General features: G+C 38.6%; 1 protein-coding gene across 5 annotated transcripts in view; it reads right to left on the bottom strand.

Annotated features, from left to right (window-relative positions):
* Positions 1-5,253: 5,253 nt before the first annotated feature.
* Positions 5,254-21,261, bottom strand: part of ATXN7 (ataxin 7) — a 91,111-nt gene continuing 75,103 nt past the window's right edge. For all 5 annotated transcript variants that reach the window (XM_052778350.1, XM_052778353.1, XM_052778349.1 and 2 more), the window contains 8 exons: positions 17,449-17,701; positions 16,504-16,766; positions 15,632-15,714; positions 13,593-13,858; positions 12,981-13,179; positions 11,994-12,115; positions 10,750-11,710; positions 5,254-9,437 (listed from right to left, as the gene is read on the bottom strand). In XM_052778350.1, the coding sequence (XP_052634310.1) occupies positions 9,420-9,437; positions 10,750-11,710; positions 11,994-12,115; positions 12,981-13,179; positions 13,593-13,858; positions 15,632-15,714; positions 16,504-16,766; positions 17,449-17,701 (2,165 nt within the window). In that variant the 3' untranslated portion in view covers positions 5,254-9,419. The remainder of the gene's footprint in view (positions 9,438-10,749; positions 11,711-11,993; positions 12,116-12,980; positions 13,180-13,592; positions 13,859-15,631; positions 15,715-16,503; positions 16,767-17,448; positions 17,702-21,261) is intronic.

The following is a 21,261-nucleotide window of genomic DNA, read 5'->3' as shown; positions in this document are numbered from 1 at the left end:
GTGAAGCAACAATATAACCACGAAAACTGTAAGGACTATAACTTTGGGTACATCTTTAACTGAAGTAGCCTCTCCCTTAAAATGTCATTTTTGCTAGCTGTTGAAAAGAAAGTCAGCACATAAGCAAAGCATTAACAGTTGTAATTACTTCCTCTGTTAGATTTGCAGATGTCAAAATTATGATAGGAACAGTGGAAGATACTGTTGCAGTTTGACACAACTGATCAAATACCACAGGGGGTTATGATTTCTTTCTTTGCAGCTGCTGAGGAATAAATGTTTCAAGCAGGCTGCTGCCATCCTGATGACACGCGGTTTCTGGCCGTAACAGAGCCTATGGCAGCAGCTGTTTGGCCTGCTGGCTTGGCTTGGCTTGAGGTTTCTTTTTTCCTCCCAAAGAAAGTCTGTGACAGTTCTGTTAGCTGTTTGATGCCGTTGCACTTAGCAGCAGAATCCATTTACTGTCTGTATTCATTGCGACTTTTATCCTTGAAGTAACACGAACAGGTAGATACACCCACAGAACGATCCCAATGTTTGGAAGCTACTGTGCAACAGCTAGGACAGCATGGAATTTTACATGCCCACTCCTCTTACTGTGAGATCATAGAGGATCTCCTGTCTTTGAATCACTGCCACCTGCCCAAGGTTAGACTCCTCAGCTGCATTAATAGGGTCCATTAATATTCTCTGTTGCACTGTTCTGAAATCCAAAATACGACCTAGTGATTTTTTGTTTTCTTTCTCTACTTACTAGAAGCTAGTAGAAGAAGGTATTTTTTGTTTTGTTTTATTTCCAAGTAGCAGCTATTTAGCTGGAGTTTAAAGACTTAAATTTCAGACAATACTGATTAGAAGAAAATTCTGATCTTCACTTTCTTTAGAATAGTGAGAGTAATAAAGGAGAACCCTAGTTTGTTTACCATGTGGTCAGCTATTTGATTCTGTATTTTGTGTGTGAACACACATATCACTTCTTACAGAGTTTTAATTAGGCCAATATTCAGACTTCTCAGATTATTGCAGCGCGCTCTGTTTTTCTAGATCTGTTCCATATCGGGTAAAAGTACAGCTAGCTAGGAGTTCTGGCTGCCGTTTGGTAACAACTTTTCCACCTTCCAGACATGCAAATGTTTGTTAAGCTTGTCAGAAAACCATACATATTACAGAGGGTATGGGCTGTAGGCTTCACTGAATTGAGGGATTTCATTTCTGGTGCAGGGATGGATTTTCCTTTCCAATATCTTGTACTTGAACTGGCCTTTATTAACTAACTATATTAATGCTTTGCAAAATAAATCTCAGGATTTCCATTCAGCTTATGTATTACAACATATACTTTTAGCTGTAAGTTGAAGGGAATAGAAACTTACTCAAGAAAACTAGGCTAACATAGGCTTCATTCACTCAAGAGATATCTTGCTGCTCTTTTAGTGTAGGTAAAAGCAACAACAACAAAAAAAAAAAGAGAAATGTCTACTTTGTGAGGAAAATAAAAGTATTACTAAAGATTCTTAGTGTGCTGTAAAATATTTGCAGAGCTTTCACTTCTTCTTTTTATTTTATACTAACCATTACTATTACCCTGTGGGAGCCAAGCATTTCAGGATCTGATGTTCTCTGCTGAGGTAGATGAAAAATCAGAATGTTCAAAACACAAGCACACATACCCTGCCAGAGCAAAGTGAGAATTCATTTTCAGTGTGCCTCCAAGAAATTAATTTTATTGAGAATCTTTGTCAAGATGTCAGCATTATCTAGAAAAATGCTAATTGTACAAGAGAGAATTTTTAAAGACCTCCTTTAAAGATCCCAACTTGCCTTGTTCATTTTCTGACCTCAGCCTATGTCCTGTGAAGGAGGATCCGGGAGGAACCTGCAGAACTTCTTGACAAAGCTTTTTGGGCCAAGGCCTGGCAAGAAAGTCACGGCAATTTTACCTGAACAGGTTTAAGGCTTTCAGCAGCAGTTCGGCCTCTCAGCTGTGCCAAATAGTGGGATAAAATTCTGGACAGTTGTAGGGAAAAGCAACGCCTCCTGAAGTCCATAGCTGGATGCAGAGAGCATAGTCAGAGCAGCATTTACGTTGCTCTCCTGAAAAAAAGCAATGATCTGGTATGTAGTCTTTTTCCAAAGAGGGGTCCAGGGTGGTCAGGCCTTGTGCTGATCAAGGGCATAATTTTTTTCTATTCTATCATTTTTGACTGCCTACTTCAATTTCCATGTCAAATCAGAAGCAGTAGGATTTCTGCTTCCTTTAAACCCTGAAGTAACTTCAAGTTACCTTTCACTGTCCTGTGGTCCTGTTAGTTTTACCTTTTGTTTATTTCATCTCATGATTTCCATTTATTTAACTCTAATATTGTGAGTGGTGCTCCAGACACAGCCATTCATGCCTCAGTCTCGACACCCTTCCACAGATTTATAGTCCACATGCCAAAGTTGTACATTCTCTCTCGTAATTTAAGCTTGTGCAGTTCCTTCAACTAATGCCATTCTCCAATTTCGCTTTGGAAGGCTGACTTCATACAAGCAACAAGATAGCCAGAATCAGACACAGATTTCAAGGTGCAGCCACACCACAAAAACACTTTCCACCTTGCTCTGCAATACGTTCACTGCCGTTAAGCTGTGGGAACGCAGGAGGGGAAGGACGGGAGATGGGGTGTTGTAGGGTTTGTTAGTAAAGCTCTGCTACGAAGTGGTTGAAATCTAGTCTGTGTGCAAACATTCTTTGGCTCCCCTGTCTCTGCTGACCTGCCAACAGCTCCATTTCTTCTCTCACTGAACATTGGGCTCTAGAGTTTAAGGTCTAGCCTTGCAGACAAGAGACAAGGCACTCGCTTTTGGAAAAAGTCACCTGTTGTGGACAGGAAGGGATGCAGGTGAAGGGAGCTCAACTGCAAAATGGAGGACAAAGAAAACTTCCAGCACTGTCAGAGAGCACCTAAACCGAGCAGCAACGCACTGTCCCTGCTGATGCTGAAGAAAGCTTTCCTAACAATTTGGCTACAGATGTCAACTCCAGCCATTTCTCATGTGCTTGGACAAAGCTTTTTGACTGCATTTCTCAGGCCAGTTTTTGTCCTTTGCAATGAAGTTTGAATCCAGGTTAGTTTGAACAACTTCAGAAAAGGTTTCTCGAGATTCCCCTGAAGGTTGGTGGGCCAGAAAAAAACATAACAAGCATATGCCGCTTTTCCACGACAAAGATACCATGCTGCTTGTTAGGAACAAATCCAGCAGCTAACACAGTTCTGAGCCAAAGCACTGAGAAAAGCATTCAGTCAAATTAAGAGTCCCATGGTGGATCCTACAAGCCACGTGTGTTTGATTATTTGTTGCAGCAGAACGTGATAATAATGAACCAACAGGAATTTGCATTTAAATAAAGCCAGTTGCAAGCCCTTGTATTGGTTGTTTCAGTAGTTGGCATAAGTAACAGCGGCCACAGAGCCCTTCAGCCTACAAAGGCAACGGGGGCCAGGGCTGTTCGCTGTTGACCGGGCTGTACACAGCGAGGGCACAGGGCCAGCTTCGCACCCCTGCCTCCAGAGCTGCACATGCTGCGGGTGCAGGACCAGGATTTAGGAGTTTTTCTACCAAAGGCAGGTTGTAGCCTTCGAGCCCAACACGTCTCCACCAGAAGGCTGACACGTTCGGGTCTGAAGGATACATCACCAACTTCCATTTTAAATGCAAAGGGCGTCGATGATAAGCGCATGTGCACAAACCCATGCACACAGGGAGCCTCTGACATTTGGATTTGCATTGCACGCACTATCATCAGGCTCAAACTCCTACATCACCAAGCAACTCTTCCTGGATATAAACCGGAGCATTTTCCTATGAGACAATCGGTGACAGAATAGAAACTGCTTTCTACCCGCTTCAGGGAAGTCTGTTTACAGGGCTCTGCTCCAGCCCCTGTTCAGAAGGCACTTTTCATGACAAACCCCTTTACTGAACTGATCGAGTCACTGGGAGAAGCGGGTAATTCACCGAGCAGCTCTGCGCTCTGCCCGAGGTCAGGGCTCCCCGGCACTGCGCTGCAGGGTGCTGGTAGTGGTGCCCAGCAAAGGAAGGGGAGAGGGAGGACACTCCACACCTGCAGAGCTCTGGGTTACACGGGATAAACGCACCTTTTTTCCTTTTTCTTCAGCTTACCAGTTTTAGAGGATCCAGGACTCTATTTTAAATGCAGTTAAATGCAGAGTTAATCCCTCGATTCTGACGCAGATGCAGACAGCCGAGTCACGAACTTGCCTGAATGCGATGACAAGCAGAGAGCTCTGCTCTGCGCTGCGAGCTCCTGTCTCCTGCACGCTCCGTGCTGCCGTCACTTTGTACAGCCCAGCACAACCAACTTCAGTGCCAACAGCTTATATAGGATGGTGCAGACATTAGAAATTCATACTGGAAAGGAAAGATATTTGCAGGAAGGCGAGACAAAAAAGAAATAAAAATCTTCAATCAACACAAAAGGTAAATGTAGAAATATAAGTACTACTCATTATAAAAAGACAAAGCAAAACCTGCTTGTTGCCTGAACCCCATTTATATCTTGTAGCATTTATTCCAAATACTAAAGAAAACTTTGTTCTGTCATAAGAGGAAAAAAAACAAAAAACCAAAAACCCCCCAAAACAACAGAACAGAGCGGGGGGGGGGGGGGGGGGGGGGGGGGGGGGAGAGAGAAAATACAGGAAGCACTGCCATGGAGGTAACTATGAATTCCCACTGCACTAACAGGGGTTTTACAAACCACTCCTCAGCACATGCTAGTCCTGAGTCACATGCAGAGAAAAGCATTGCAGGAGTATTTAACCCATTGAATTGACACACTGGATCTTTAAACTGTGAAAACACAGAAGATACTTTTTTGGAAGTAAAAAAAAAAAAGGAAATATGACCGTTCAACATACCGCATTTGGGTTGTAAAAGCTGCTGCTCATTATTCTATTTAGAAAACAATATAAAGCATGAACTTTAAGTAACAAAACATCCTTTGCATGGGAAAAACACTGAGGAGTTGATACAGGCACCTCTCAAAACCAGGTACCAGAAACCCTGTAGGATGTAAAGATCCGATCCTACCAGGCTGGCTCTGTAGCCACTCCCGCGATGCTGACATACAGTGACAGAATTTGACTACATCCAATTCTCCGAAATTAGTTCACATAGGCACCGATACAGATAATGTTTTCCTTTAATGGTGAATGATTTTATAATGAAGCAGAAACATATAATGTATTCCATGCAACCAACCTCATTTATTGAAAAGTCCTAATTTTATTGCCTTGTTTAGTAACATGTTTGTTCAACAAACTAATCTTTTTCAGGAAGCAAAGCACAACTTTTTCTTATAAATAGTATAAATTATTTTATTTACAGAAACTTGTTACAAAACAAATAGACTATATATTTATTTTTCTTTTAAATATCCAAAGTAATTTTTCTATCCCATGACATTTGTTCATGTACTATACAGCAGCCAACACAGAGTTCAGCTGATCAGATGCTCTTGATTATGTATACAAATTATCAAACTATTCACACATTTTACACAGGAGATTGCTTTTAGAACCAGGCTCAACACCGAGCAAGATGCTTTCAAGGCCTACATTCACATTGACATTATGTAGTGCTCATTTTAAAATTATCTTTAAAACGTAAAATATCTTGCACAAAAGGTAAAAATGATTATTTTCTGCGGAACAGTGAAACATTTAAGAATCTTTCTAAGCCCAATTCCCTCCTCCAGGACAGAATGAGTGAAAGACGAGAGAGAGATTCCTTGGCAAGAGAACTCTTACAGGAAGACAACTGCCTTAGAAATGTCATTTGGAAATCACATCTTTTTTTTAATGGTTTTAAGAGGTACTTACTTGGTTTTTTTTTTGTTTTCCTGGAATATCAACTGTTTTGAACATTTCTAAATTATTTCATTTATGAATACGACCCCCCTCCCTGCCTCCCTTCCCAAAATGAGACAGTTAAATAAACTGCTGGTTAAAACCATATTTCAAACCCTTGGCATTATATTAAATATGAGTTATCAATGGGATTGTTCCAACACAAGGTATTCTAATTAAAAGATTTTACAAAAGTTACCAGCATCATTCGCTTTCTTTTGTCAACCCATCTCATTAATTTCAGAAAAAATACCTATATATGTATGTGTATATATATACACGCACACATACATATATATACGCACACATATATTATATATAGGTGGAAAAAGCAAGCTCCAAAATTTCAACTGAACATTCAAGTCTTTTAAGGAGAAGCTGTCTAAACAGTCCAAGCTTAAAACTAGTTATATCAGGCACTTTCAGTTTTTCCGTTAGTTTTAAACCACGAGACCCACACAAATGCGCACGCACGCACACGCACACAAACACTAAAAAAAGAGAAGCAGTGTGTCACTTAACTAAATGTAGTCTTCTGGGAATCAGGCAACTGATAAGCAATGCCGTATCGACCATTTCGGCTCCAGTCCTGCGCTCGGGTTCCCGCGGCAGAACCCGACCGCAGGACCCGGGCAATAGTTTGCATGTATCCACTCCCAAGACATGAAAAGGGACACAGCTTTCACAAAACGGAGGCATCCCTTAAGTTGCGAAGTAGGCATGTTAACTATTGGCTTGGCAGTGAACCACTTCAAATTATAAAAAGGTATTTGCTTTTTTTTTTTAATTAATTAATAAATAAATACTAGATGATCTCAATTGTACCAAAACTGGATATAAGAAAAAAAGACCTGTGCAAAAATACATATTTAAATATGTACAATCAATTAACAAAATATGTCTTCTGAAATAGGGATACTTCAATATTTATAATAGAACAAGAAATTCCAAAATAAAGATACAAAAGTATGTTTTTTTTCTTGTATAATTCTTTGTTCATCATTGCAGCAATTTTTTAGGTTAAGAAAACTGCAGGAGTCATAACGAGAAGTTGGAAAGACTATAAAAACTGTATCTCTTAAATTAATACCAAAATCTGTCTAGAAACAACCCAGCCACTGCAAATTCAATTTTGCAAGGAAAATTAATTTTAAGCTTCCTTAATTATTTACAGTAAGAACTATGTGACAATAAAAGCTTCAGGTCAGGAACAATGTTCTGCTTATAACCAAGATCTAAAACATAATATTTAAGCAGGTCTATGCTCAAGGGCAGACAGAATTTACGGTGTTCTAACTCTTTATTCCCAGTGGCTTAAACCCACACGACGCAGGTGACTGCAGACGCTGACTCTGTACGAGCAGCGATCAGGAATTCACTTTTTAACACGTCTGCATGCTATCGAAGGAGCACGAATTTGCCCTCATGCTTTCAGATCAACAGAACCTTAAAAAAACAGAGGAGAGTTCAATCACAGACTTGCTAGTGTTCAATCTTGCCAAATTTTTGTTTCCTTTACCTTTGTGTCTATCAAGAGTCAAATTGCACTTGTGACTGATGCTATCCTGAAGTGGAAGGTCTGCCCCAGGGACTTCATCAGAGCGTGGATTTCACTCCAAATGTGCAGGATTTAATACGCTTTGATTTCTCTTTGTGGCATATCACTTTGGTTCCTTTTACGTTAAACCAATTGCAGTTCTAACAATCCTTTCAACAAGGGCATCTTATTAAATTCGAATCCTTTTGTTCCTGAAAAGTTGTCTATTTTTTTTTTTTAAAGTTTGCATAATAAGTGTCTCTAGTACGTTGCTTTCTCAATGTGATCTTTTGTATCAATTCAAAGTGTCTGCATAGAGGCTTCTTGTTGTTTTGCTGTGTAACAATGATTTCATAGCAAGTTCAGGTTAAACTGAAAGCATCGTTAGGTAAACAACTAAGCAACTGCTACTCAGAGTGGCTTTGGATTCCCTGATGTACTCCTTGCCACCAGAACTGGGGAGAAGGCTGGGCTACGCGAACAATTGGACAGGCTCAGATTGTCTCTTCTCAGCAATAGCTGGTGCCCCTTTAAGGCAGAAAAAATATCTTCTTGGTTAGGAATTTGTTTTCCTTTGCTTTGCCCCCTTAATAAAAGTTTAGTCAGTTTTGAGACTTTACCTGATGTTTAAACACTTAACAAAAACATCCAGACGAATCAAATCATAATACAATAAGCCCTTTAGCGGAATTCACTTTTGAGGTGTTTTGAAGCAAGACAAAATATTTCATAAAAATTGACTGGACTATATAAAACTGTGTAAAGCCCCCTTTATTCATAAAGCCTGGGTAGGCATGGGATGACTGTGATGCACACATCTGCGCTTTATGGTGAACTCTGCTGTCAAATTGGCATTTATTCCAGAATTTTGAAAAAAATTTGAGTGGTTGAAAGCATAACATGTTAACGATTTAGTTCTACAAACAAGGCATAAAGAAACTGACTTTTATGTTTTTTAGAAAATATTTAAATACTTTAAATACTTATTTTTAAAAGGGCTATTTTTACCCGCTGGAAGGCAAATCCAGCCTAATTTAACCAATACAGTTGTTATTTTTTTTTAAATAACAAAGGCCTATGGTATACAGTATAGGTCAATAAATACGTTCTTTGGGCATACAGTTTTAGAGGTTATTTGCCTTTGTCTGTTTGATGGTTTGGGATTTTTTAAAAAACAAAATTATCTTACTTTCTTCTGCAATCAAATCTTATTCAAAAGAATAGAAAACAGGTTTTGTATCATGCAAGTATGACATTTTTATACTTGTTTTCTGCGTGATGGCCTCTAACAAGTTTTTCTGTTTTTTGTTGGGTTTGTTTTGTTGTTTTTTTTTTTTTTAAACTCCTGATAGCTTCTTATCCCAAATTACTTGCAAAAGGCTGGGCAAAACACAGACTATTTTTTGAATTGTGCTATTGTTATATTCCATTAAAGGAACATTGCTATAAAAACACTAAAGCCATATTCCCTTCTTGAGGGCTTCTTTCCATTGTGCCTCACACATTCTTCCCCCTTGTCACGGGGTCCTCGCCATTGAGGGTGTCTGTCTGGTTAGCTATCACCTACAAAAGACACCATCAGTATAAAAATAAGTCCACAGTAACGTTTATTTCCCCCCAGAAAACATTCGTTTGCCCAGCCAATCTATGTCAAATAGTGGCAAGATGATGTACTCCTGTAAGTAAAATCTCACAGATTTGTAGCAAACAGTCCAGACCACCGTTAACACTGATAAGAGCAATTATGTGGCTGAACTTCATCCAGTGTCCATTTCTAGTATATTCGCTGCTACAGACATGGCTTCAGGGAAATTCCTTGTTTAAGTGACAGTCCAGTAGATTTCCACACCTGAGGACCATGGGAAGTTGGGAAAACTCAAGGCATCTTGGAGTCCAGAAATCCAAATGGAGGTTTTGCTTGTAGTGAAAATTGTCCAGTTCGTTTCTCACCACGGTGCATTCAGCTATCAGGGACGTGCCTTTGGCTTTTGAGCAAGCAAAAGAAAGAGAAGGATAAGTGAGCCAGGCTGTTATAGCAGATGCCCTTAGACATTTTTTGGATAACGAGATATTTTGGGGAGAATCAGCAGGCACAATGCGACACCACTAACATGCGGTTGCCTTCTCTGAGACTTGACAATTCTCAAGCTAAAGCTCTTTAAAGTTACAATGGTTTCAGGCACGATTTCCTTCCTTAATTCACTCAAATTACGTTTCTCCTTTATTTATACTGCATAGTTGAAATAGTAGCTATGAGAAAAGTCCAAATGAATTCAGCCATCTGAAGGCTATTTTTGTTACAGTAAACAAAACATTATGGTGAAAATCTTCCTCTATGGCTGAAACTGAAAATTAAGAAACCATTCTGAAAAAGCTCTTACTGACCTCCTAACTCTCCAGGTACACAGATTTCAGGTTATTTGCACCAGAGGCAACAAGAAGTTTCTTTGGTTTTCAGTCTTGAAAAATCTAGTTCTAAAGCTACTCTCTAAAATTCCATCTTCTACACTCTCCTCCAGCTGTATCAAATTATTTTTACCCCTCCAAGTGGTCCTCCAAGTCAATTTGAACAGTACTATTACGAAGTCTGAGCTACCGGTTTCTAAATTATCTCTCATCCTAACTTATCAAGAACTTTCTCTTCCAATACACTACTTTTCCACTGCAATTTGTTTAAAAAAATCAAAACCCCAAACTCATTTTTAAAATGGGATCTTACATATTCATGAGATCTGCTTCCTTTATAGTAAATCTGTTTGCTTTACCAACTCAAAAGGTTTCTATCTTATTTATAACATTTAATCTCATTATTACTACGAACTTAGCCAATGACACCTTGGGATAATAGGCTTATTTTATCACAGTATCACAGTTCTGTTATCAGCATCATTATGTTCCACTTTGTAGAATGTTTATTACTGACACAGAAACAAGAAGTCAGGCTGAGACATGCAGCTCAGTTCCCTGGCTGGCAAGATTTACTTTAAAAATTATTTTTTTTTAAAGTGTGAGGACTGAATTTCATCTGAGAGCAATTCACAGGCAACATCTAAGGAACTTGGAATGTCATATTTAAGGTTGCTTTAAAAAAAAAAAAAAAGCTATACTTTATGAGAGAGTTTATAAAAATCTTGTGTAAATGTACTATTAAAACACTGAATAGTGGACAAATAAGAGAACTATCTTTTACTTGAATAAGATCTGGAGTTGGCTAGCTAATGATTAAGAGAACACATGTAATACAAGCATGTGAAGAGGCACGATCATATTGGCTCAGTTCGAGACAAAATTTCATACCTGATGAAAAAGAGAATTGTTCATCAGTCCTTGCGTCCCTGGGATTGCACCAGTGTGTTTTGCATGAACATTGTTCACCGATGTCAATTTGGCAACTTTGTTTGATTTGCTGCTGCTGCTGCTGCTGCTGTTTATGCTGCTTGAACCAGGTGAGCACTTTCTTTTCTTTCCTATTAATTTGTCAAGGGAAGTATGCGAATGTGAAAAACTGCTGTGTGAATTTACAGTCAGCTCGCTGGACTGATGAATAAACGGCCCCAAGGAGAGCGTGGAGTCGCTGCTGTTCATCATCACACTCATTCTCTTTATCGATTCTGCAGGGCTTCCAGTCGGAGGACCCCTCCCTGATTGGTCATGTTTGAGGCTAACAGAGTTAGCTTTGCTAGTCATACAGTTGAGGCCAACGCTGTGGGACGAAGCTGTCACCGATGGATGATAGGAGGTCCCAGAGTTTCCAGAGTTAACCACACAGTTTTTTCTGAAGGACTCTGTGGAATGAGAAGGTGCTAGCAGTGCGGAACTGTTTTTACGCTTCTTTCCTGAGCCGCTGCTGCTACTGACGCTGCCGGTACTGTTACAGGTGCCACTGCCAGCAGAAGATTCCTTAGGTTTAAAAGATTTGCTGGATTTCATTTTTTGAGGTTTGCTGGGCATAGGTGAAGGTACAGAGGAAAGCACTGTAGGTGTTGAAGGGGATGAAGACACTTGTCTTGATTGCATACTGCAGACAGGATCCACTGCACCCAAAGTAGCAGGATTGGCATTTAGTGTCGTTCCATGTGATGGTACCGATTTATTATTCAGAGACACACAGGAAGGAGATACCAATGCTGGCGATGACATAACTGTGGTGGGTAAGAGGAAACCTGCTGCACTGACACCGTACTGTGAAGCAGGCGTCGAGTTTGTCCGATGTGGTGCACGAATTGATGCTGTGTTACTAGATGCTGGAGGAATTTTCCTGCAGGTGAACAGAAAAACAAACAAAAACCTACGTAGCTACCATTCTTCAGAATAATACCCAGTCTAATAATGCTACATTGAAGTGATTGTATCTCGAGGTTGATTAATGCCACTAAAATATTCTACTAAATTGTTAGTTGTTGCAAAAAACGTAAATCATAGACTATCAACTTTTGATCCAATTAACGTGACACACAATTACTGTTCTTTAACTAGAATCACAGGCTTCATGTATTTCTACAAATACCAAGAAGAATAAGAACTCTTTTGCTTCTACTCACTTCCACATCTGTGAATTAAGATGCTTCTCCAACATGAAGTCAAGTGCACATCGAATATGGTTCCACCGCTTGTCAAACACGTAATAACCTCTTCCAATTTGCCGACTACCAAATGTGCAAAACTGAAAAGACAGATTTTTATTGGTGTTTTCTACTTTCAGTAACAACTCTCTGAATAAAAATGCACTTGTTTTTAAATAAATATTGCTAAATGAATATGCTTTTAGATGTTTAAATCAAGGATAAAAAAATATAAATTAGAATTTTTATTTCTCTGGTATAACAACTATTCTAGATTTTTGGCCTTGGTATATTGGGATCATTTTCTTTCCATCTGATACTCCCATACATATGCCCAAAAGCAGCGGTCAAACTTGAGCCCCTCTGATTAAACAGGGAAAGACAGTAGTGTGTGTGTACAAAAACCATAACATAAATATGTAACATCTACTTCTGAGGAGCTATCAGCTATCTGCTCATAGTCTGTTTTTTAAAAAAAGGAGATAATATGATATACAGGCTAGGCAATAAAGCTTGTGCTTTTAGTTACTCACTAGCTTTTGTCAAGAATTAAATATTAGAACAACACATTACTGCTACCTTTATTGTGATGATTGGCACCTTGAGTAAAAAATGGGGGGGGGGTGTCCAATAACAAAATCTCACCAAAAAGGCACTGTTTACTTGTCCTTATTCTAAAACCACAGCCCTTTAGAGCAGTTACCAATTTCATCTTCAGTATTTTGGCATTTTGATTTCTATTGGATTGGGGAAGTGAGCTCCAAACATATTTCTTTAGCACGTTTAATTTGCAACTACAGTTAAACCTTCACTGCCTAGTAGGCAACAAAATAACTTTCTTAAGATCTAAGAAAAAAAATAAAAATCACATACCCAATAGAAAACCACCCTTAAAACCCCCAAAGTAATTTGTTTACAAGTTCAGAGCCAGTGAGAGACCAAGGTTAACTTTTACTTAAAACGTACAGCGGCTGGTTGAGGATGATGACCTGAATAATGACAATCCAGTTTTTCAACAGGCTCTTCTTTTTCATCACATTCTCCCTCATCACTGGATAACCGAGATGCTGGCTCAGCTGCAGGCAAGGGAGGGTGCGGGGACTCGTGGACAGAAGGAGACTCGCTAGGGGCATTTCCACTGTGCTGGGCTGGACAGCCTGGAGGCCTGGGCAAAGCAAGCAGTAAAGGTGTATCAAACTAAGTCTAGTTAAAATTTACAAGCTTAAGTACTTACTATTACTGACAGAAGGAAATCTACGTTAACAGACTTCTGATATTTCCCATAGTCTCATAACACATGTACTGAGAGGAAGGACAGGAGGTATGGTACCCCTGGAAAAGCTGCATTGCCCAATCATTGGTGAACTGCTTTCAGTGATGTAAGTCAACTTTTACTATTTCAAACACCAAACCCTCCTCGCTAGGAGTTACAGCTCAGCATGTAATTGCTACTTGCAGTCACCAGGCCTAGAGCAATAATACTGCCCAGTCCAACAGATCCATATCGCTCTTTCAAAATCCACCTGATGAAGCTACCAGTATTAATTTCATACCATAGATCTGCAGATTCTTCCTTACCTTGGAAGACTGGGGGGGTGAGGTTTGGGTTTATTAGGTAATAAAGGCTTTGATTCTGTAAGAGTAACTCCATGAGAATTTTGGTGCAGCTCCTGGGAAGTTTTAGTAGGTGAGGGATGTGGTTCCCTGAGAGGGGGCATCTGCTGATGATGATCCGAATGTCGAAGAAGTTCCTTTTCCCTGGTTTTGCTTTTGTGCTCAGCTAGTAACAAATCAAATCGTTTTCTTCGACCCTGTACAGCCCTCCGCTGGGTTAAGGAATGTGTCTGCAAAACCATGAATAAATCATTAATCCTAGGGTATTAGATTTGTGGAAATCAAACACTCAAAACATGTGTCCAGAGCTCTAAAACAGAGAAAATCATCACACTCATGGTTTAGTAAACAAATGGAAGAATGACTTGGAAAACAAACTTTAACATTGGTTGGTGGATGGTTATATCCCTGTCTGATACAAAATAAAAAAACCCAGCAATTGAATAAAAGGCTGCTTTCAAATTTCTTTTTAAAAAAACAGAAACTGCCGAAGTTCTTATAAGGTTAAGCCTAGAATTGAAAAATCTTTTTTGCATTGGTAATTTTAATTGCCAACTAGTGCACAACCAAAAATACTAAATATTTACTTTCACTTATGAAAATATTTAACACAATAATGTTTAAAATCAGACTTTTGATGCACACATGAAAAATATTTATAAAAATACTTTGCTTCCTTCTATATACTAATATATTCCTTGAAAATACCTATTTGATTACATTAGTTAAGGAATGCAAAAAAAAATACAGCAGAATCCAGAGTCAGACAGAACTCAAGGTCCTTTGAGTGTCCCGAATGCTACACATAGTAAGATGTATATGTGTATATATGGCACAAATTCTAGGTAAAGTGAAATAGATGGAAGTTATTTTTCTGAACTGTTAAAGTCACATACAAGAATACCTTTTTTTCATATGGCATAAAAGGTTTGATTGGGTTCATTTTAGTAGGTAAAAATTATTATCACATAATTCAGACACAAATAGCAATTCCAAAAAGTATTTTATGAGTAGGTATAAGGAATTGCTGAGAAACATTTTTACTTTCTTTCTCTTTTACACTTTTGATTTGCCTACTTCTCTCATAAAATCTTGAGGCTTTTCCCTCCTCTATTAGCAAAACAATTGCCTCCCCCCTGTAATTCCAAAAGGGCAATGTGTTCAAGTTCAGTTCCTCTGGGTCACTAGTACCAGTTTCACCTACCTTTGCTCTGTAGGTGGTTTATTTACCAGATGCTTCCCCTACTGACAGTTTAGCTGCTTTGCAGGAAAGTAGCTGAATATTACACAATTGCAGGGGATCTGGATTTTTGGTTCCTCTATCACTATCACAAGTGATCCTCTATCACAAAGTGATACCCCTCTGTCCCCCAAGATTTTTGAGCCAAAGGACACATTTCATCTAACTGAAAGTTTTTATGGATTGTTTCATGTAGTGTTTGACCTCTAGGCATACTCCGTGGCTTTTTCAGAAGACTCATTTCTGACTTGGCTGTAGTTGTACATCAAGCAGCACTAGCATTTACACAAATGATCTGCTAAGTATCTGCTGCAGACTCTGCTGGGGGGAAAGGGGGGTGTGTGAGAGGGGAGGAGCTTGATTTATTTAAATCCTGCATAAACAAATAATACTTGTAATGCTTATGAGGAATTTTAAAATTCATGATCTATGACCCAAAGGTTATCCCCCAAAAGAAGAACATGCTGGCCCCCTACTACCTACATGTGGAGTAACATAATCTGTCCCATGTCAACATCAATGTTTAAAGGGTTTATACAAAAATACAAATCTCCAGGTTACTTTAAGAAATAAGTTTTTGAATAAATAATTAACTGAACTTTGAAAACAATTCCTTCTTGGTTCTGGGCAACGTGTTTTGAGAGGTACCATTTACAGTGGTAGTTACTGATGGCAAAAATTTGTAATTTTCTGTTTTTTGTCATATTCCTCAGGAAATTGAATTAAAACTTTACATAATCTTATTCTGATTAAGATATCCTACCTTGCATGTCAAAGACCTAGTACAAGGTTTCCTGGTTTCCACATCAATGACACCACAGTATATATCAGGATCAAATTCTCTCTCTGTCAAAGGCACACAGTATTGAAAAGTTATCAAAAGACATTTTGAAATACTAACATTTATTTTCATTATAAAAATTAACCATATTGGAAACTGTTTTCAGATGTAACACCGGCAAAGGTATAAATAAAAATACACAATAAAATTGTACATATAAAATCTTCTACACTCTCAGCAATTTTATGGTGTGCTGAAATACAGATCTCAAGTCTACAAACACAATGGAGAAATTTACAGCTGTAAGGGACCCCAAAGCAGGAGTAAATCTTGCATGCTAGGATTAGAGGTCACCACCAATATGAATTGTGACAAACAAATGGTGGTTTTTTTGTTGTTGGTTTTGGTGTTAAGAACTTTTCTACCATTCTACTAACACTCAAAGTTACCACGTTTAAACAGCGTGAAGAACAGACTGGGTTTACATTTCTGAGTTTATGAGGTGCTAGTTGTTCCATTTTCTATGTACATTTGGACCTTCCATATAGAAAGAAGGAAAAGAAAATCTTTGAAGATAGTAGAAGAGCATAACTTTAAAACTGTAAGAACTGACAGGCCTCTCAGGTCTGTATGGTTTCTGAAAGCAATAGCTACATGTCAAGTTGTTTGCGTCTCTAAGAGCATGTCAAGTTATAGATTTAAATTCTAACATATAAAACATACCTAATTACAAGTTACAGTGTTATAGAAGTGTTTAATTTACTTCTGATACTTATTTTTATATATTCTATTTATGCATTTCTATAGATACACTCCTAAGAGGAATACAGCAAATAATAATTAAGAACAATTACCTGACAATCTTTTATGTAAAAATTTCCTATTATTTGTATTTTCTTCAGGTTTCTTTTCCAAAAATGGAGGCACAGAGAGAAGACCTTTACCATTCAGTATCTGTCCAGGGGAAGGCAAGGGTGGCTTTGGTATTGAGGGACAATTAAGGCCAGTCTTTATTGAGGAACTCACAGTAGTAGAACAAGTTGGACCAACAGCAGCTTTCAGTTGGGCACCATCTATCTTTGGATGAATCTTTTCCACTTTGACAGATGGAGTCATACTATTATTTATGAAAAACAAGGGGGGGAGGAATTGAAAATTAGTCATAAATCATAAAAAGTACTCAAACTATGTTATTACTCAACAATACTTTGATCTATTCACAATGCAAATGTAGACCTGCCTCCTTTATTACCAGTTTTCTTATTCTTTTTTATTTTCACATCTTTTGTGATGTCCATAATCTCTTCTGTCCTTTTTTCCCCATTTCCTTATAAGTATTTCAGCAAGTCATCAGGGAGTTCAGAAACTGTTATTTGGATTCACAGATACAGCGTATCACCAAAGCAACTGGAATGGGCTTGTTACATCCAGTGAGAAATGCCCCATTCTACGACAGTAAATTATATTCTCAGTTCTGCAATCTCACACATGCAGGTCAAAAATCACCTGAATCAGAGCTAAAACTCCCTTATGATCAAAGTATGCAGATTAGATCAAAGAATTAAGAGCCCTTAGTAAAACGACCTTTATTTATAGTTATTTAAGACGCAGCTTTTCTTGTTCAACATAGTCCTGTGTATTTTCTATAACCTTAGACTAGGCTGCTGGAAAAGTTCTGGAGGAGTTTAAAGTCATTATCTCTTAAACCAAAAACCCTCTGAAACAAAAGGAAATTCTATTGATATAGCAGTGTCTACACAACTATTAACATTTAATTCTCTGTCAAAACGCATACTCACATTTTATCATGGGGAACTTTGCTATGCTGTACCGAATGCATTAACCTGTTGTTTCCGCTGATCTGCAGCTTGTCTTTGGGTGATTTCAACAACTTGGAATTTGATGATGATGCACTAGTACCTCCACTGGATGAACGATTGCTCCCACTTCCACTGCTACCTTTGTTTTTTGAAGGGAAAGATGAAATGAGGGAAAATACTGAAGAGGAGGGAGGAGTCAAAGGCGGCTTGCTAGAGGAGCTGTGTCTTCTTTCTGAAACGGAGGAAAAAAAAGGGGGTTTTAAGCTCCCATAAAGAAACAATTCTGAAATACTTCATGTTGTCATTTACTCCATTAACATTTTTCCTTTATTGGCTTGGGAGGTCCCCTGCCACACACAGAGCACAGAGGATTCAAGCCTCACTGCAATCCATGAGGCTCCACTCATTGCTGGTCCCCAGTCAGTTATGGGAATCTCTTTTAACTTTGGGAGCTACGTTCCTCAGCCACTAAAGCTTAGCTTTTAATAACTCTCCCCACTCTCTCTCCATCTTAAAGAACAAGAAAGTGAGAATCAAACCTAGACCTCAGACACACAAAGCAGAGAGACACCTATCCTGAGGCCAAGCAAGCTTAAATATCAGTTTTCCTCAAAGGATAACAATTATCTCTAGGTATGTCCCCTAATGGTCAAAATTATATCGGAGCCAACATTTTAACTTTCACTCCATGACAACCTTTTCGTATGGTCTACTAGACCTTCAGTGTGGAACAACCCTGAGAACAGCAGCTCAAGTATTGACCTACATTGAGTTTTGGGCTGTTGTGGCTTTTTTTTGTTTTCCTCTTATTAACTCTACTAATTTTTTTCATAGTATGACCAGTTTAGGGAGGATTTCTATTTAGGAACAACATCAAAAGGAGCAACAGATATTATTCCACACACACAAAAAAAATATCCGAACATTTGAATTAAGAGCAGCCAGGTTCCATCAATGAAAGTGTTGGAAAAGAAATTATTTAATCAACATTAAACCATTAACATTAATATACTGCTAGCACCATTTCAGTTAAAATAGCATATATTATAAAGGTAGTTCTTTGGAACAATGAATTCTCAGACACAAAACACCTGACAGCTTCAGGGAGTACCCAGCTCTGCCTACACATGGACATGTTAATTGACCATTTGCTGGACTGATACTGGGACACCTGTGATTCCTCGATGACCTGGGTAATCAACACCTGCTTAAGAGACATGTCTGGCAATCAAGCATATGCAAACCACAGATCTAAGAGAGAACCAAGAATTAACAGGTCCACCAAGGGGGTGGAAAGGCACCTTTCTCTTTGACAGAGGTAACACCTCTTTCTCAGTCAAGTATTGTTAAAGGTCCCCAAATCCACCCCCAATCAATCCCAGGATCGGTTTACAAATTTTGACTTAAGTTTAATTAAGCTGTGAAAGAAGCAGGCTACTCATTAAGTTACAACTACAGCCAAGAGTGAAAGTCAAGTCCAGTGCAACCTGTATGGAAGCCTGTAATGCTCTGGAAAATGTAAACTAATACATCTGTGTTCTGCTTATACGACCTATTTTCCCCCCAATCCTAAATACAGCAGTCATATGCCACTCAGATGATGACCAACCAGGACTCCATTCGTAGCTGGAAGCCATCAACAAGACAGCACCAACCCCACACCAGTGTGGTCAGGCACACCATCCGCTGCACGGCTCCGGCCAGCAAGACTGTAAGAGAGTGCAACAGCAATAACCAGGGGCAAAAAGTTAAGCCGCTCCAGCAGCGCAAGAGGAAGACATAGGAGTCTAACATCTGGCAAGCTACTTTCTTACAGAGGTGGGGAAGCAGCATTTTAAATATGTTCATTAGCTCGGGGGGGGGGGGGGGGGGGGGGGGGACGACACCACACACGCACAAAAAAACCCCCAACCTCCCCAAACCCAACGCATAGACCTTAGACTAGGAAAGTCCAGTCAAGAATTATCTCTGAGACTGAGCCAAGTGATGTGTGTTTCTCTGCTTAACTGCAAAATGGGTGCAAACCACCTAACAGACCTTCTGCAAGAGAGTCATCACTTAATTAGTATTCACCAAAAAGCTCTGAGAGGTCAGGTGAAATGCTCAACGGAAATATGTAACAAATGCCACAATTTATCACCCATCTTAAGAAACAACTGCTTTAAAATTATAGCATTTAGAGCAACTAGTTATCTGTGATGTTCAAAATCATCTACTTAGTTTTCTAGAACCAGATGCCACTGAAGAGTTTGTAGTGAAGTATGTTGGCATATCTATGTTCTAATAAATGGCTGTGCTTCTAATATGACATACTGCTTATTGCCAAATGTCTTTTTATAGCAATGGCAAGAATCCCTGAGCAGCTCCGATAAGTTACTATTTGAGGGCCATTAGTTCAGCAATGCTACACCCTGTGAGATTACTCTGTGAGATAATGAGAAAAATGGCTCAATACTCTTCCACCTCCTGTATATTTAGAAAATTCAAAGTCCAAGTTCTTATTGCAGTTACAAATAATCTCCAATAAACCAGTGGATGACTAATGCAATCTTTGGGAGTTTGTTTTGATGATTTTTTTTTTAAAGGAAAAGAGAGTGTTACTTCCTTGGAGAAACCTGGCAGATGAGAAGAGAAAGGAACTAGAATAAGATCGAGTACCTCCTTGGGTCTCATCATTAGGAATAAACTAGACAAAATATTAACTTTAACTGATAATGATACTGTTCTCGTACTAAACTGAGATGTTATTGACTACTATTTGCATGAATGTTTCATAGCACCAGTCTCCAACAAGTGAGTTAATATAAAAAGAAAGTGTTTTAAACTGCTGATAATCAAAAAAATTGACCTAAGAGAACTAAGGCTAACGGCTGATCACACACCAAGATTACAGTCTACCTGTCAGAAAGAATTTCCATTCTACAGACAGATGTATAATTTTGAACACACACACAAGCCAAACAAGCTTTTTCTAGAATTTTGGGACAATTTCTGAAAGACATATTATAACATTGTAAATATGTGAAACCTTCACTCACTCCTTCCGTATGTAACCACAACTTGTGCAGTTTATTAACAAAATGAGAAGACTTTTCAGCTAATTTTTTCATAACCTGCCTGGACCTGTTTCATGTTGACTTATGTCTAAGTAGAGGTAGGGCTGCTAGTAGGATTTGCTTATATTTAATGTATCAGTCTTTTTGTAAAATTCATGTTTTTAAGTGAAATCTGCTTAAGGTCTGTTTTGTAAACCATCTGAATACTACTGATATCTTGTCTTACTGGAGAAAGATAGTATTATTTTTGAAACCAGACATGTTTTAAGCATGGCATACTTGATCTAATGAATGTATTTATTGACAGACTGACATAGTCTTTTAATGGAAAAATTACTATACAAACTGTCACTGAATAATAAGGACCACCATGCTTATTATGCTAAGCACATTATAATGATAAATTCTACTAATCATCTGCCAGTCTAATATGGTTCTCATTTGCCATTAACTCTGACTCAGCCTGAAAACATTTAAAAATATAATTATCTCCAGGTGTTCAGTTTTCAAATTTTAAAAGTTAGCACTCGCATCCCCTCCCTTCACAATAACTACTGAAAGAAAAACAATTTTTTAATGTCATGATTACTTTTACAACACATCAAAGTGATATTTCAAATACTGCGCCTGTGTAACATGGTTCTAAACTCTAAAATTTGGGAGGAGGATTTGGGGGGGCGTGAGGGCTGTTTTTTAACTATCAGAAATGCGCAAGTTTGGGCTTTGGACAAAGAAC

Source organism: Harpia harpyja, chromosome Z (assembly GCF_026419915.1).
Source record: "Harpia harpyja isolate bHarHar1 chromosome Z, bHarHar1 primary haplotype, whole genome shotgun sequence".
In the NCBI taxonomy this organism is placed as follows: Eukaryota; Metazoa; Chordata; class Aves; order Accipitriformes; family Accipitridae; genus Harpia; species Harpia harpyja.
This window is presented reverse-complemented; position numbering and strand designations above follow the sequence as displayed.